The 17,065-nt window shown below is 35.5% G+C and overlaps 1 protein-coding gene across 1 annotated transcript; it reads right to left on the reverse strand.

Annotated features, from left to right (window-relative positions):
* Positions 1–12,305: 12,305 nt before the first annotated feature.
* LOC129261197 (C-Jun-amino-terminal kinase-interacting protein 3-like) lies at positions 12,306–12,626 on the reverse strand. Its single transcript, XM_054899259.1, has one exon. The coding sequence runs from the start codon at positions 12,624–12,626 to the stop codon at positions 12,306–12,308; it is 321 nt and encodes a 106-aa protein (XP_054755234.1).
* Between the last annotated feature and the right edge of the window lie 4,439 nt (positions 12,627–17,065).

Consider the following 17,065-nt stretch of genomic DNA (forward strand, 5'->3'; position numbering starts at 1 on the left):
TTGATGAGCCTTCAAGCTGAAAGTCTTTCTGTATTATTCACGTACATGCATTGTGAAGTATATGCTTTCCCCTGAAATACTCCTTTTATATACACATACTGTATACATTTAGGTCTACATACAGTACTTATTTAAGCTTTTTTTTTTTAATAACAGGGTTTTTAATCTGTTTTTCTCTTAATTTCTAACAGAGTTTTTCTCCTGAGTTTTTCTCAGTGTACCACTTCGTTTTGGCTTATTTTTATTTTTTTCTAACAATAGACTATAAACCAGGGTGCTTTTCTTTACTACGCACAGTAATGTAAATGTTATTTAAATCACTACTGTATTTATATTTTCAGACCAAATGTTTCAAAATATCTTATAACGATTATGATTTGGAGATAAAATATGCACCCCTACACCCCACACCAGGGGCAGATCCAGGATTTTCTGAAAGGGGGGCACATTTTCCCCGAGGAAAAATTTAACAAGCAAAAAAAAAAAAAGGTCTTCAATATCAAAGGAGGGCACACTTCTATTTTAACGGCTTTTTAGCAGTAAAATTTTAATTGTGTCTCTCAAAGGGGGGGGGGGGCATGGGCCGACTTTGCCCCCCCTGGATCTGCAGTGCCCCACAATGATTCATTAATTTTACATGTAGCAGAGGAGGGCAGAATAACAGCATTCGCATTTGTACCAAATCTTCAACAACCCAAAATGCATTAAAAAATTATCTTGTGTCATTCAATGCAACGTCATTCATTCTCTACACAATTTTCAAAATTGAGATTTCAAATGTAGAATTTTATGTAAAGTTCTTTTTAAAATCTCTTTTTGATTTATAATTTAATCTAATTGATTGATTGATTTTTTTTTATTGCTGCATTCAATGCATCAGATATAAGTTTACAAAGTAATATGTACAAATGTAATATATAACAAAATAATATTGTTGAAGTACAAGCATTAGATCAATAATGTTCTGTTTAGAAGGGACAGGGGGGAAGGGGGTAGATGGGTCTCCAGAAAAAGCGCTGAAAAGGGTAACATTTTCAAGCACCTAAACGTTGTCAAAATGGTTGCTTTTCAGCATAATTCATCAGCAGTGGCCACTTAGGGTAGCCTTTTCTCACTCATCACACCATTTACGGTTTACATGTACAGGTCTTACATGTAGATGAGAAAGAAACATTGGTAAGATTTTAGAGAAGCTGATATCACCGTTTACTAGGGTATCTGAATCAGTTGATTTTCCTATAATGTCAAGTAATAGCCTTTCCTAATTGCTTAATGCCATTCAGGGTTGCAAATTTGATTATGGAGATTACACTATTAAGGTGTCTATAAAGGTGTTGTTGGACAGTGGACACAGATGGGTAGCAAACAATGTGGAGAGTGACCCCCCCCCCCCCCGAGGGGATTAGATTGACTAATCTAAATCTAAATCTAAATTACTAAATATTTAATTCATCAATTACAAATTAAGCCTTCAGTGCTAAGTAGGAAACCTTTAATAATTTGTATACACTATGAATGATTCATATATTTTTTTAATATGATGCATATGATTTGTATTATAATGTATATATTACATAATGTAAATATTGTTATTTGTTTGTTTGTTTGGTTTTACAAAAGAGCAATTCAGTTGCTATAAACACGTAATTACAACATTAGGGGGGCCTACATTATACAAGCTCTGCTTATCAGTTGGCCCTCCCTCCCTTTCAATTATTTATATTTCGATTTGATAATTGTCTATTGTAATTTTATAATGTTATCAATTTTTTGTATGTACTTCAAATGTGATTATATGCTACTATGTCAATTGTATCAAAAATTGTAAATATGAAATTGAAAGTGGAAAATAAAATGATTGAATTGAATTGAATTGAATCTGTACAGGTCACATGACTTACTTTGATCACTATAGTTCTTCAGCTTGAGACCAGTCTGTTTACCACTCATCTCCATTTGCTCCACTCTAGCCTGGAGGAGACGTTTCTCCTGATCATTAACATCCTCATACTCCAAGAATTTCTGTATTTATGCAAAGATATGCAAAAAACAATTAGACACAAAGGGAAAAACTGTTATTTTATTCAGTTTTAGCCACAAAATATGTGCTAATAACTAAATCAACTCATTTACATGTTGACACTTCATGAAATGCCAAGTTTCTCCTTATTCTCATTTTAATGATTTTGTTTACTGTAGGCCTACTGCACTGGAAAAGAGCAGTCAATTCCTTTTTATAAAGGGGAAGGTCACCCTGACAAGTTGAATTTAAAAAACATAAAAATTAGAGAAATATATTTGTGAAGGTTTGATGGAAATCCATTGAATAATAATAGGGTTTATTTTCGAAGGTTTGAATTTTGTGACATCACAGTTGAGCAGCCCCTACAAGAAAATTAAAAACTTATTTTATTTTTGCAATAATCATCAAATACATCATTTCATACCCTGTTCTATAAGAAATATTATTTGTATTCATCATGTTCCATTAAAAGATAATTAAAAGATAAAAGATATGGGAGAGTTCCTCGCTATGATATCACAAATTAAACGTTCAGAATATAACTTTTATAATTCCTTGATTGATTTTCATATTTTCATAAAACCATCATCAATATATTTTTTCTGTTTTTATTAAACTAACTTTATATCATCAGGATGTACTTCCCCTTTAAATATTTTTTTTTCATTTTTAACACCAACCAGAAGAGCTCTGTGGGACTCATTAAACTGCAGATGTTACGTTAATTATCAGGAATTAATAATAAAAGGATGAATCCAAAATCACTCTCCTCATCCAATAGCATCTGTCCCCAATCCTTGAGGCTCTAGGGCTGCATTTATGCGACCTAAAGCCAGAATCATGATTTGAATCATGATTCAAAATACAAACATGAATCACAATACCACAGAATCAGCGTTTAGACGATCTTCATTCCAATGCTGTTTCTCCTCGGATTCGGGCCAATCCAGTGCGCATCACACAGTACGCAGTTTGACAGCGGAAGTTTTGCACGCGTGTCGACTCTCGAAATATCAATCTTTTGCTTCTATAATTCAGTCTATAATACCTCTTTTTTTTCTTTTTTAAAAACTTTTATTCATCTTGTATTAGGTTTATCGAAAATGGTGTTCGGAAGTGAATTTTAGCTTAGCTCCAATTTAATATTGACATTGTTTAATACATGTAACTCAACAAGATATTATTGTCTGTCCAGTTAGTTCATTTACTAGAAGTTGAAGTTGAAGATAATATGACAAAAAAACCATGATGTGATGACCAACACAGAACTTGAAGTTAAAAGCACGTGACAAGAAATGCATGCGTAACACATACATGTACATGTACATACACTGAGTAGAGTACGCACCTTCAGCTTGGCAAGAGTCAAACCGGAAGTAATCCGACACAGTGACGTCATAGAGTCATGATTCAAATCACGATTGCGTTTATACGACATTTTTCGTTCGTGATTCTACAGAAACGTCTTTCCAAACGCCACTTTTTCCGTGTTTCATGTTTGTGATTTGAAAGACATTTATTTTCAATTTTGACTAAACGCAATCGTGATTCTGCAGAATCATGATTTGAATCATGATTCTGATCATGATTCTAGGGTAAAAAAGTGGCGCATAAACGCACCCTAGGAAATATACTTGTCAAAATGCAATTTACTCCTAAATGTAGTGAAAGCCTACAGGCAGTGCAGCCGAGCAGGGCCCCATCCAGACAAACATTAATGTTGCTTCTGCTGCACTGATGCTACATACATGTATACCTTAGTCTGCAAGTTTGAATTCTTACATACATTCACAAAATTCAGGTGCTAATAATTTGTGTTGTCTTTGTATCACTTTGGAAATAGCATTACCAAGCACATAGATATTTGAAATATTGCTGATCCGATATCACCCTCAAATCACACCCTTTGCATTCCCCTTGAGAAGCCATTGGTGATTTGAAAGTACATGCTGTATCTGTATTATATTCTGCACAAGTTTCTTTGAGAAAAGGGAGGAAGGGGTACATAGAACATGTAGGCCTACATTCAAGTCAACAATTGCTTCAATGTACCCGGTATTTTGACCATTTTGAGCCTATTTGTTAAAATATCAAATTTGCAAGCCAACAGATTCAAGCTACTGAAATCATTCAAATTGTTTGTACCTTGTATAAACATGGCCAATTCAGCCATTTGGCTGCCATTCATATAAACCTTGAATTGAAGCGATAGACTATTAACAGTAAACTTCATAGAAATTGTGCATTTGTTATCACATTGAAACAGGACCCTGAACTGGCAGAAGAGGGTGCATGTAGTTGATGTCTAGACTGAATCACAGGGTACAAGGTTCAAATTCCGTTTCTGTGGTTTGTCCTTGGCAAAACATCAAATCTACAGTTGCCAAATTTAATTCAGGACTTTCAGTTGAGAGAAATATGTATCTGGAAGTCCAAACTAGTTTTCTTGCAATACACGCATGACATCAATAGCCCGGGATCAATAGCAGCTTCTATTAAAACTTGAATGAGAAATTACAAGAACATGCAACCCTGATGTCAGGTCAGGGGCGTAACAGGGGTCGGTGGCCAGGGGGGGGGGGGGGGGGCGAGAGCCAAAAATTTCCCGGTCATATCATGGAACAGGCAATGGCGTCATAAGGCAAAATTTTTAAGGGGGCGAAAAAATGTATATAAATGCGAGCGAGCGAAGCGAGCAAGCAAAAATGTTGACATTTTTATTGCAAAAAGCCATTTTTGTGATAGATTTTGACATAATGTTAAAAAGATCATATTTCACCCTTCTCTCTTTCCTTTTCTCTCTCTTTTTTTGTACGCCACGGTAAACAGGATTTTTGTTATGATTATGTGCATCAGGGCGAAGCTCTATATGTTCAAGGGGGCCCAGTATGGCGCTTGTGGCAAGAAGTAGCTTAATATAAGTCCCGAGCGAGCGAAGCGAGCGAGATACAAAAATCACCACTTCATGAGAATCTAACATGAAGATAGATTTTGATGTGATCTTCAGAAAAATATAATACACCTTTGCTTTTCTTTCTTTCCTCCTCTTTTTTGTTTGGTTGTAGAACTTTTGGGGGCCATAGTCCAAACTCATCCATACAACAGCCCTTTAAATGTTACAGATGAAGAGCCCCCACTGCACAGGGTCTTGACTCTTGGACAGAGCCCTGGTAGCTTTAGAGATTTAGCAAGTTTATGATAGACTTTCATATGATATTAGTCTATATACCACCCATCTTTCTTCCCGCTCGTTATCTCCAATCCTTAGCAGCCCGGTAGTGTTATCTTGTCCCTTTACTTTATTTTCCAATTTAGATTTTGGCTCATTCCATTCTACCTTCATTTCCCGCTTTTGTTTGCCTTTTTGTCATCTATAATTTACTTCCCTAATCATGCTAATGTATTTGTATATCGGGGAGAATTGTTCTTTCTCACATGTTCTTCTTTCCTTCCTTTTCCCATTTTCTTTCCGTTTTTTCTTTTCCCTTTCCCTTTCCTTTTCCCCCTTTCCTTGTTTTTTCTTTCCTTTCCTTTCCTTTCCCCTTCCCTTTCTTTATTTCTCCCCTTTTTTTCTTTTTCTCGTTTTTTTTCTTTTCCCGCTGAACTCCGCCAGGGGGGGCAGCTTGCCCCCCCCCTGCCCCCCGCCTGTTACGCCACTGTGTCAGGTTGGTTGGTAAAACAACATAGATGAATATTTGCTGAAAATTCAAAGAATGATACTGATAGAAATAATTTCTTAAAGTCACAATACAGTGCGTCCCAGAAAAAACGAAACCGAGATTTAGCGATGATTTATCATAACTTAATCACAAATAAAGTAGACAAATGACCTACCAATGTAAAGCTTAGAATCTCTTCTTTCATCTGATATTAATTAGATTATTTCTCCTTCACGCATGAGTGAGCAAAAACAATTTGAAGAGGGGATACCAAAAAGTCATTTGGCGGGTTGTATCTAGCTTTCAAAAGGAAAACCACATTTTTAAGAAGTTCAATATCTGCTCTTTAATTTGATACCTCAATTACAGAAAATGGTCAAGAAATGACAAAGTTCTGGTTATTTGAAATAAGGCTTGAATTTCAATAATTTCATAAAATGAAGAGGTTTTACAGGCTAGCGTTCAAACTCACTTGACACTCCGTTTTGTTTACGATCAGCCATGCATTAAGTCTTTTGTTAACCATGCGATAGCTTCTGTGGGAAACCGGTGAAAACAGTTTATTTAATGAAATTATGGAAATTCAAGCCTTATTTCAAATAACCAGAACTTTGTTATTTCTCGACCATTTTCTGTAATTGAGGTATCAAATTAAAGAGCAGATATTGAACTTTTAAGACATGTGATTTTCTTTTTTAAATTCATATACCCCCCCCCCCCGCCAAATGAGTTTTTGGTATCCTTCCTTCAAATTCTTTTTGCTCACTCATGCGTGAAGGAGGAATAATCTAAGTAATATCAGATGAAAGAGGAGATCCTATTAAGCTTTACATTGGTAGGTCATTTGTCTATTTTATTTTTGATTAAGTTATGATAACTCATCGCCAAATCTCGGTTTCGTTTTTTCTGGGACGCACTGTACAAACTACATGTACAGTACATGTACTCTCTCAAAATATTCTTTGCATCATACGTATATAAAGTGACTTAAATATGGCTCATGTCTTTTTTTTAAAGCCATGTACTGTATGAAATGTGTGATAATATTTAAGCCACTTGTAAATATTCTGTACAAATAAAAAGGGAATTTGAAATTACAAGTGACAGGGAGAGCACTTTGCATGTGAGACACAAAATAAAACGATATCACTTTTTTAACTGTCAATCACACATATTTTTCTTATTTTATGTTTTTAATGTACAAGTTGACCTACACTGTACACAGGATACACGTAGTATGCCCTTTCTTGTAAATTCCTCACAATGGACCTAGCACATTGTGTCTGCATTTTCTCCCAAGCAAATAATGCATTAGAAAGGAAGTCCCCCATTGTGATTAAGTGCTTTCAAGACTAATTATAACAAACTGCTTCTTTTCACAGAAAGCAATTAGCAGGAGCATTACTCTGTAGCCAGTCACCACATCCTGCATTGTATCAATGTACCAGTAATGTACATAACATGTACTTTATGCACAATACATATTTTTAGTCCTCCAATATCCAAGAAAAAGGATACAACAGCAGGAGAAGGGGTCACACAACCATGTGTTTCCCAAATGATTCAATAAGATTTATCAATAGCTCCAAATAAATTATCCATGCTTTTACTAAAATTACTCCAGACATACCACTGAACACATTGCAAAGCCAAAAGCATTAAATAAATGAAATTATTTCCATGTACCATACATGTACATGTACATAACCACTGACAACATGAGTGTACATGTGCATACACATTGTACAATATGCCCGGGGGGGCCACTTACATTGACGAGTGGATACCATGCGCGACCAAAAAAAACACGTAAAAAGGATGTCTTTTTCACGATAGGGCACGTTACGTACGTAACGTGATAAGGGTGTCAAAATCACAAAAATAATGAAAAAAGGGTATCTATTTCGCTAGGAAAATTACGTGTTTAGGGTCGAATTTGCGGGGATGATAAAACAAAATTAAAATGTTTTATAAAGGATGTCCTTTTTGCCCCAACACTTCGTGTTTAGAGTCCGATTTGCGCGAGGTGTAGAAGGTGGGGTCGTACTAAACCAAATAAATTAAAGACGAAGACCGAAGGACCCGTAACAATAAAACATTCCTGTACTTGTTTAGGGGTTCATTTCAGGAAATATTTGCCAAGAGTATCGTTTTATTTCTAATACTTGTTAAGGGTAGGGTTTTAGACGCCAATACTTGTTAAGGGGTGCATTTTCAGAATATGGAAATTACGTGTTTAGGGTGCTTTTCGAGACCCCATGGTCGCGCATGGTATCCACTCGTGAATGGAAGTGGCCCCCCCGGGACAATATGTACAGTATGTAGATCTATCAAGGAGATACTGTATATAAATGATAGTACCTCCTTGCACAGACCTACATTGTACATGTACATGTACCCCTAGATGTGGTATTTCTGTGTGTTTGCGGAGCATTTTCAGAATCATTTTTGACATCCATAATTCCATGTACCTCAAGGCAAGCATATACCAAGCTGGTATCACTTATCATGATACTCCCTCCAAATGATCAATTGGTCAGAATACACAGATTTGCTTGGCATTGTTGATAGTTGATACACGTGTGATATGCGGGTTGTGGAGCACAATGTGCAAACATAAACTTACCAGCCCTCGCATCAACAATATCACAATGTGAATTATTCAGTGTTCATTCAAATGTCAATTCTATCAGTCAGATAAATTATGTGAGAATGCTTCTGAAGAAGGCCAAGGTCCCCAGGGGCAGATTGTTGTTCATTACACACAATAATCTGTGTCATGTGATGACTGGGCTTACACACTGGAAACTCATAAACAGGATTATACACTCATTACACGAATGACTCATTGCTTCAAAGTCTATGCTTTGCTTGGGTGAGATGGCAAGCCTCAATATATAGCACTATATACATGTACATGTACATGTATGCATAAACAGGGTGTCAAAGCATACATAAAGTACACTGGACATACATACAAAAGGCCTACAAGGAGAGTTTAATGACAATGACATTAATCTGATAATTCTGATTTAAACTCAATAACAGAAGCAGATACTGATTTGAGAACTACATGTAGTCATGTACATGTACTCCCTCCTCCTAAAAAATAGAATCATAAACTAACATACAGGTACTGTTTGTACATGTATGTAAATAGGCTTACTGTACTGTATTTCTATATGAAATTTTACATTGCTTTCTGAAAATATAATTTTATCATCTCGTTTTTCAAAACAATAATTGCATCAATTGTGTGGAAGCGCCGTGGTGTAGCGGTTCTGACTCTCACCTGGTAATCAGAGGGTCGTGTGTTCGAATCCCACCATGGCCTAGCTTCCTTTGGCAAGGCGTCAATCCACATTTTGCCACTCTCACCCAGGTGCTAATTGGGTACCGGTAGGAAACAACCGTCATTGTGGTTGGTTTAGCAAGTGTGCGCCTAACAGGCTGCTTGAAATGCTATGAATCCAGTGACCGGGTAATGATAATTGTGAAGCGCTTTGAGCAGTCGTAGATTGATAAAGCGCTATATAAATGCCAATTACTATTATTATCAAGGTTGAATGCATTTTTGTATCATTTCTATTAGTTGGGTAGGACAGAATTTCTTTTCTTCAAGATTTAAGGAAAAATGCAAAAGAACAATTACATAACTTTCAAATGATCTGTAGACATTGTATATGAGGCCGTTCTCATTACGCTTTCTAAAACTAGTTTACTGGAAACCGATTCAGGAAACCACTTTGGAAGGTCGCTTTGCTAGCGTTCCCACTTGATCACACGAAAGTGGTTTTCAAAATCTCTTCACGTAAAGCGCTCTTGTTGCTATGGAAACGCTCTCAGTGGGGTGGCACGTTTCGCGCGAAATTCGAAACCGCAGCATAGGCATTCTACACCTGTCGTGTGGAGTAGCGCGCTCAAAATGTGCGAAGATCGCTTCCCGAAGAACGGTTGTGTCCTCACATACGCTAAAACCAGTTTAACGAGGCAAAGCGATCTTGAAAACTACATCGCGAGGTGGTTTTCCAAACTGGTTTGGAAGATCGCTTTCAAGACCGCTTTGACCGTTCTCACTACGCGTTAAACTAGTTTCCACTAAACTAGTTTTAGGAACGTAGTAAGAACAGCCTCTATCTGAATTAAAATCAACAAAATCACACTTGGTGAATTTTGGCAATTTGATTTTGAAAAAAAATGTCAGAAAATGAATAAACATGTAAACATTTGAAAATCATTTAAAATATTATGGAAATTTCAGGTGTTTTACTTGCTCCAATGTTCAAATATTTGACTATCATTTTAAATACATTGTAAAAGTAACCAACTACATACAGTACACAACAAAGTAAAGACAATAGTTAAAACTATTAATAATTTATTTTCAAACACTTATCTTTTTTTTCCATGGTTGTATAATAGACACATCACATTTTTTTATTGTTTTTTTGTGGGGGGGGGGGTAAATTTAATATAAACTGTGAAAATAAAGTTTTGTATGAATACTATTTTTAATGGGCCTGAGGACATAAGTTTATATAAATTGGTGGAAATAGAGAGTATCATCCTCAAAATGTAAAGAACACATAAACACATAGGCCTACAGTTTTATGCTAAAAATCGATACACAACTCCTTTTCCATGGTCTATCAGTCTCAAATCAATGATTTATTAAAAACCTGTACCTATTTCTTAATAGCAGATTCGAAAGCATCCCACTGACAATCGCAAGTATCAATGCGGCCGCTGGCCATGCATACAAGTTGTAAATCAATGGTCAGATTGCTATAGGCTGACCCTGATGGTTTGTGTAGCATACAGTAGCGTACACGAGCCATCACCTGAAGTACATGTAGTCATTCTATTGTCATCAAAAAGGAATACACTGTTACTGTCAAGCTACAGTAATCAAAACCTCTTGTGATCTGAAAGATTTTAATTTATTCTAGTCTTTGCTTTCTGTATGGCTATGACTGAGGGAGTAGAGAGTCCCAAGATTCTCAACATTCCGGATGTTGGGTACCGGTATTATGATGGTGGTCCCCAAGTCAGCGCACCTAACAATTTGAGTTAAGATTTGATATTAATTTCTTTCTATTTCACAAAATCTTTCAGATAATGATATTCCTTTAATATATTATTATGAGTAAGTGTACCAAATATCTCATATTTGAAAGAATTATAGGATTTTCTTGGAAAAAACCTCGGGCAGTCATTTTCAGATTGAAAAAAAAAAGGTACCCCATGTCTGCGCACCCATTCACTTTGCGCACGATTCGGGGATTTTGATGTGAAATGCTGCATTTTGAGGCTGTCACAAGAAATGCCCAAAATTAATCATTTTTCCACCATTTCGAGTCGGATCTATTAATGAATATCTGTCTATGTATTGCATGTGAAAAGTCTGTGTTCGTTGCGCATTTTCTTTTACTAGAATCGCGCAGATACGCGTGTGTGCAGACAATGGGGAGGGCGCAGACTTGGGGGAACTACATGTAGTCATACTAAATAGTCTTTTTGCTCTAAGGCTAAGCTTCTTTTAAAAAGATTATTTACATTTCTATTACTTTTTAAATTTGTGACGTCATACAGTACGCGATGTGTAAGGAGTTGCACATATTGACATAATGTTGTACAAAAATTCCAATAAATTCCCATTTTGGTTTATGAAATTATGATTAACGTTAAAAATATATTCCTAGTTTACTCATACAGAAGGGGTGTATGAAAATAACTCGGCAGCCAATGTGACTGTCTCATGATTGAAGTAGCCAGGCGGCTTCGAGAGAGTAAAAATCATTTACTAACGTAAGGTCACTCTCATACGAAGCCAGGGCTTCCGTCATATACTTTTGCGTGTACCACCAAAAAACCTGAAACTTTCGCCCCCGAAATTTCTACTTTCTTTCTAAAAGATCTAGCCCTAAATCATGTACATGGGATAAAACTTCATTTCCGACATTTCTACGCTCTCGTTGTTATTTTTTAACAAGAATTCATCAAAAAAATGAGAGAAATATTGTGTAAAGACGGAAGAGACTTGCCCGATGTTTACGCCGCCATCTTGTTTCCTATTGTTCTTCGCCAACGTTACAGACGCGTGCGTCGGGTAACGTTGGGGAAGAACAATAGAAAACAAGATGGCGGCGTAAACATCGGGCAAGTCTCTTCCGTCTTTACACAATATTTCTCTCATTTTTTTGATGAATTCTTGTTAAAAAATAACAACGAGAGCGTAGAAATGTCGGAAATGAAGTTTTATCCCATGTACATGATTTAGGGCTAGATCTTTTAGAAAGAAAGTAGAAATCTCGGGGGTGAAAGTTTCAGGTTTTGGCTTCCATTGTGTGGGTCTATGGGATAGAAGGCCTGGCTTCATGAGAGTGACCTTACGTTAGTAAATGATTTTTACTCTCTAGAAGCCGCCTGGCTAGATTGAAGTTCATTAATTGAGCATTAAATTTAAACACACAAATAAAAATACATTTTATAGAATTCAGATCTAGAGTACTAGACTAATAACTGTTAGTAGTCTAAAAAATGTTAGATATATAGTCTTACGTCAGGGTGAACTTCTCTTTAACTTACACCCGGCGATCCACGCCCATTTTGAGAGAGAAAAATTAAGATCCACCCACCTGTTCCGACTGTTTTCGAAGTTGTTTTTCCCTTTCATATTGTGTAATAAGCTGTTCATTGTCGTCCTTGATCAATTCCAACTCCACCTCATGTTCTTGATTTTCCGTGACGGTATTTTCGAGTGATTCCAAAACGTTGACAACAAGCGGCATCAATTCTTTAACAACGTCTTCATCATAGGTTTTTATCATCCGCTCAAATTCGCGATAAATGCTGGCCGCAATACCCTGGACCCTCTCCGACATGACCGACGGCCCCGTCTCGTCCCCCGTGCCATAGACAGTCTCAAGCCCGTCGTCCATCATCTTGAATCTGGCTGCTTGTTTCGACTTTTTAAATGGCCAAATCGATTGTTAAATCCACTATTGTATCCACTAAAGTAGTCCTCAGATAAATGGTTCTAAGGTATGAAACTAATTATTATGAAGATTTATACAGTTTTGCTTGAAATGGTTGTTATTTGATGGCCATTTTCAGCAGTCGCAAGGTCGGTGACACATCATTAGATTTCTCGATGCTGAAAAAATACTTACATGGTGAGCAACTAAAGATGGCGCTATACATACCGTACTGCTCAGAGTTTTTTCAGGCCCTTGCTATTTCCATCAATCCCTCCCTTCTACCAATTTTTTCATTTTCATTGAAAATTTTAGATTAGTTTCTCCGTTCTATCAATTTTTTCACCTACTGAGCTACTCCATCTCATTCAATATTACAGATACAATATCCCAATTTTATCGTGTCTTAATTTATTTTCATTCTCTCCTCTGTACTCCAATAAATTATCTCATATATCTTTGTAAGTCCTCTCCATCCGTTCTACTTCGATACAATTTCATTTCAGAAACCCCCTTTTGCATTTTATTATCCCTTAATTAGACCCCAAAATAGCCAATCTGGAATAAAATGATTGGAAATGGTTTTCAACTGATTTGAGTAGGTATGGGTGTCAACATTTTCCAAAAAAAGTTAGGAGGAATACGGGTTAGGGAAAGTGGTTTTTTCAAGGTCAAACGTCAATGACCTTTTCATATTATACTGTATAATGGTATTTCTGAGATGGAAAGGCGCAGGCTGGCGATCATAGTGTCAAAATGCACAAATTCTTACAAGAAGGTTAAATAAAATAAAATTAAGTACCTAGAATGCACATTCACCCATAGAATTTAAGGTCAAAGGTCAATGACCTTTAATACATTATATACCATATTATATAATGGTATATCTCTAAGAGAAAACGGCGCAGGTTGGTGTTCTTGGTGTCAAAATACACAGATTCTTACAGGAAGATTAAATAAAATAGAATTAAGCATCGAGAACGCACATTCACCCATAAAATTCAAGGTCAAAGGTCAATGTCCTTTATAACATTAGATACAGTATAATGGTATCTCTGGGATAAATCACCGCAGGTTGGTGATCTTGGTGCCAAAATGCACAGATTTGTACAAGAAGATTGAACAACACAAAAATAAGTATAAAGAATAAACTTTCACCCTTGAAATCAAAGATCAGAGGAAATATATATATATAAATCTGTATGACTTAAAAATAACAAAAAATTGATCCTTTATCTCATATTTTATTTGTGAATAATGTAAAAAAGATGGCTTATTTGCAATGAAAACATGGATGTTTCATAATTTCAGTCTGAAATAATGAAGGTCATGGAAAATGTATTTAGGGGTCAGAGGTCAATGAACTCTTTCCAAAATATCAGTGGGTGAAAATTAAGTTAAAAAAATGTTGATAACCAAATAACATATATACTGCGATGAGTTTCCAAAAGCAATGAAAAAATAAATGAAATCAAGTATATAATTTGAAATTATTTTATCTTTTTAGCAGCATTTAATGCATCATAATATGTAAATTAAGGTGGTCGTGTCTTTTTTCTCTCCAGTGATAGGCCACTCACCTCAATGCTATAATAAATACTAAAAATATTTAATAGCTTAATCTTCTGAAAATGGATAGGATAGGTCTAACTCTCATCTCACAGCTAGCATCATCTGGGAGCATTTCCAAACAGCAGAGGGTGATGATGAAGTTGAAAAGAAGGCCATCATTAGACCTGCAGCTGCTTCTGTCATAGTAAATGGCATTAAGTGTCTGGCATTACATATCTCAACTTCAACAATGATGAATTCCCTTATTATTATTAATTACCACTCATTGCGAGCTGCCAGAATCTCTTGAGATGCTAATGCTGCAGGACAAATCTTCATATCTGCTCTCTGCCTTACATCACCCATGATGCTATTTCTGCGAGGTATCAGTTTGTACAAGAATTATGTATTTGGTCTAGAACAACTGATTGTTATCATGCACAAATTATAGGCATATAATAATGAAATTCAAAAGGAGACAATAGCTTACAAGTACACATCCATCGACCTAACTAACAAAACTCCTACAACACCACTTCCAGTTCTTGAGAATCAAGCTGTGCAACATATTAGTAATAAGTAACGTATAGATCCTGGTTTGATAACCCTTGACAGAACGTTAGGCTTTCATGGAATGGGCCAGATAAATATGATAAAAGTCCTGAAAATGTCAGAAGGTTTTTACGAGTTTATTTACTCTTTGCTATAGGTGAGACACTTAACTTCATTTACTATGACAAAAGCTGCAGCTAAAATGATTGCCTTGTTTTAATTCTTCATCATCGTCCCTGGCTATTTGAAAAATGTCTCGGATGATGCTTGACATGAGAGTTAGGCCTATCCTATCCACTTACAGATTAAGTTTTAGTTTATATTATTGATTGTATAGCATTTGAGGTTAGTGACCTATTGCTACAGACAAATTAGTACCTTGATTTAGATTTATAAAATCCATATCTAAATGCTGCTACTTTAGACAACTTCACCATTTCAAATTATATCATACATGATTTTTTTTAAACACTTTTGGCAGTGCATTACAATTTATATTAAGAAGTGTTATTTTATCTCAATTTCACATAAAACTTGTATTTTGACATCATCATTGATCAAGGATTCAACTATTAATTTTGTGTTAATTTTCCACCCAGGCCAGTCCTTTTCCCATCAGAATCACTTTACCTACATGCACAATCATCGACCTATTTACTTAAATTCCCCGACGTTATTGAAATAGTTTACTGACCTCTAACCCCTAAATAAATTTTTCATGGCCATTATTTATCCTTATTTCAGAGTGAAATTATTAAACATCCAGGTTTTCATTACAAATAGCCATCTTTCTTTCTATTATTCACAAATAAAATGTGAATATAATGGATTAATTTCTTTTTTTGGGGAATCATGCATAGATATAAAGATATTTATTAACTTTTGACCTTTGACTTTGGATATCAAAGGTGAATGACCATTCTTTATGATTATTTTGTGCCTTTTTATCTTCTTGCAAAAATTGCTTTTTGACACCAAAATCACCAACATGCAGCGTTTTATCTCAGAGATACCATTATACGACATGTAGCCTATGTAAAAAGGTCATAGACCTTTGACCTTGAACTTTATGGATTAATATGCATTATAGGTGATGAACTTTATCTTACTTGACCTTCCTGTAAGAATCTGTGCCTTTTGACACAATGATCACCAACCTGTGCCGTTTCATCTCAGAGATACTATTATACAGTATGATACATGATGTAAAAAAATAAGTCATTGACCTTTGAAAGGCTTTGACCTTGAATGTTATTGTTTAATGTGCATTCTAGGTACTTAATTTTATTTTATTTGATCTTCCTGTATGAACCTCTGCATTTTGACACAACGATCCCCAACCTGTGCCGTTTCATCTCAGAGATACTATTATACAGTATGATACATGATGTAAAAAATAAGTCATTGACCTTTGAAAGGCTTTGACCTTTAATTTTATTGGTGAATGTGCATTCTAGGTACTTAATTTATTTTATTTGATCTTCTTGTAGGAATCTGTGCATTTTGACACCATGACTGATGATCAACAACTGGAGATACCATTACACAGTATATTAAAAAAAGTCATTGACCTTTAAAAAACCACTTTCCCCAACCCGTAGGCCTATACCTCCCAACTTTTTTTGGGTAAATGTTGACACCCATACCTACTCAAATCAGTCAAAAAACCATTTCCAATAATTTTATTCCAGATGGTTACTAATTGCGGGATACTATTTCCCTTTTCATATATACATCCGATCAGTTTGATGTAATTCTCGGTGTTATGCTTTACCCTATAAATAGCTAACTCTGCCTGACCATTTCCTTCTGCATTTATATTTTCTTTACAAATTAATATATCTTCCAATATACCTTCCCGTCTTTTTCATCCCAATATATCCTCTCTTATCCTTTCTTTCAAGTTTATTAATATGTATTTTTTTATACTAGTTTCTCTCTGAGACAGATGAATCTAAAAACCACATTCTATATCTTTTTTATTTCTCCTTTCCTTCTATTATTTGTCTACTCTCTCTTTCCCCTTTCTTTTGTCATATCACCCCCCTCTCTCCTTTTCAAAAGATATGACAAGGACTACTATCTGTACTCACTATTCATCATCTACCAAATATCCTTTCTATATCAATAACTCTCATATATTTTAAGCAACCTACGTGTCAATGTTCATTTACCTGCATTAAAAAGAACATTAAGAGTGCCTTTGCTTCATTCCGATAAACTCAGAGACTGAACTTATTTTTGGCAATTTGTATCTCAGCAATTTTTTTCACAGATTGAATAAAAAAAAAAGAGAAGAACCC

This window comes from Lytechinus pictus, unplaced genomic scaffold (genome assembly GCF_037042905.1).
Source record: "Lytechinus pictus isolate F3 Inbred unplaced genomic scaffold, Lp3.0 scaffold_19, whole genome shotgun sequence".
Lineage (NCBI taxonomy): Eukaryota > Metazoa > Echinodermata > Echinoidea > Temnopleuroida > Toxopneustidae > Lytechinus > Lytechinus pictus.

Coding starts and splice junctions, on each gene's coding strand:
- LOC129261197 (XM_054899259.1), bottom strand. CDS start 12,626: ATGATGGACGACGGGCTTGAGACTGTCTATGGCACGGGGGACGAGACG.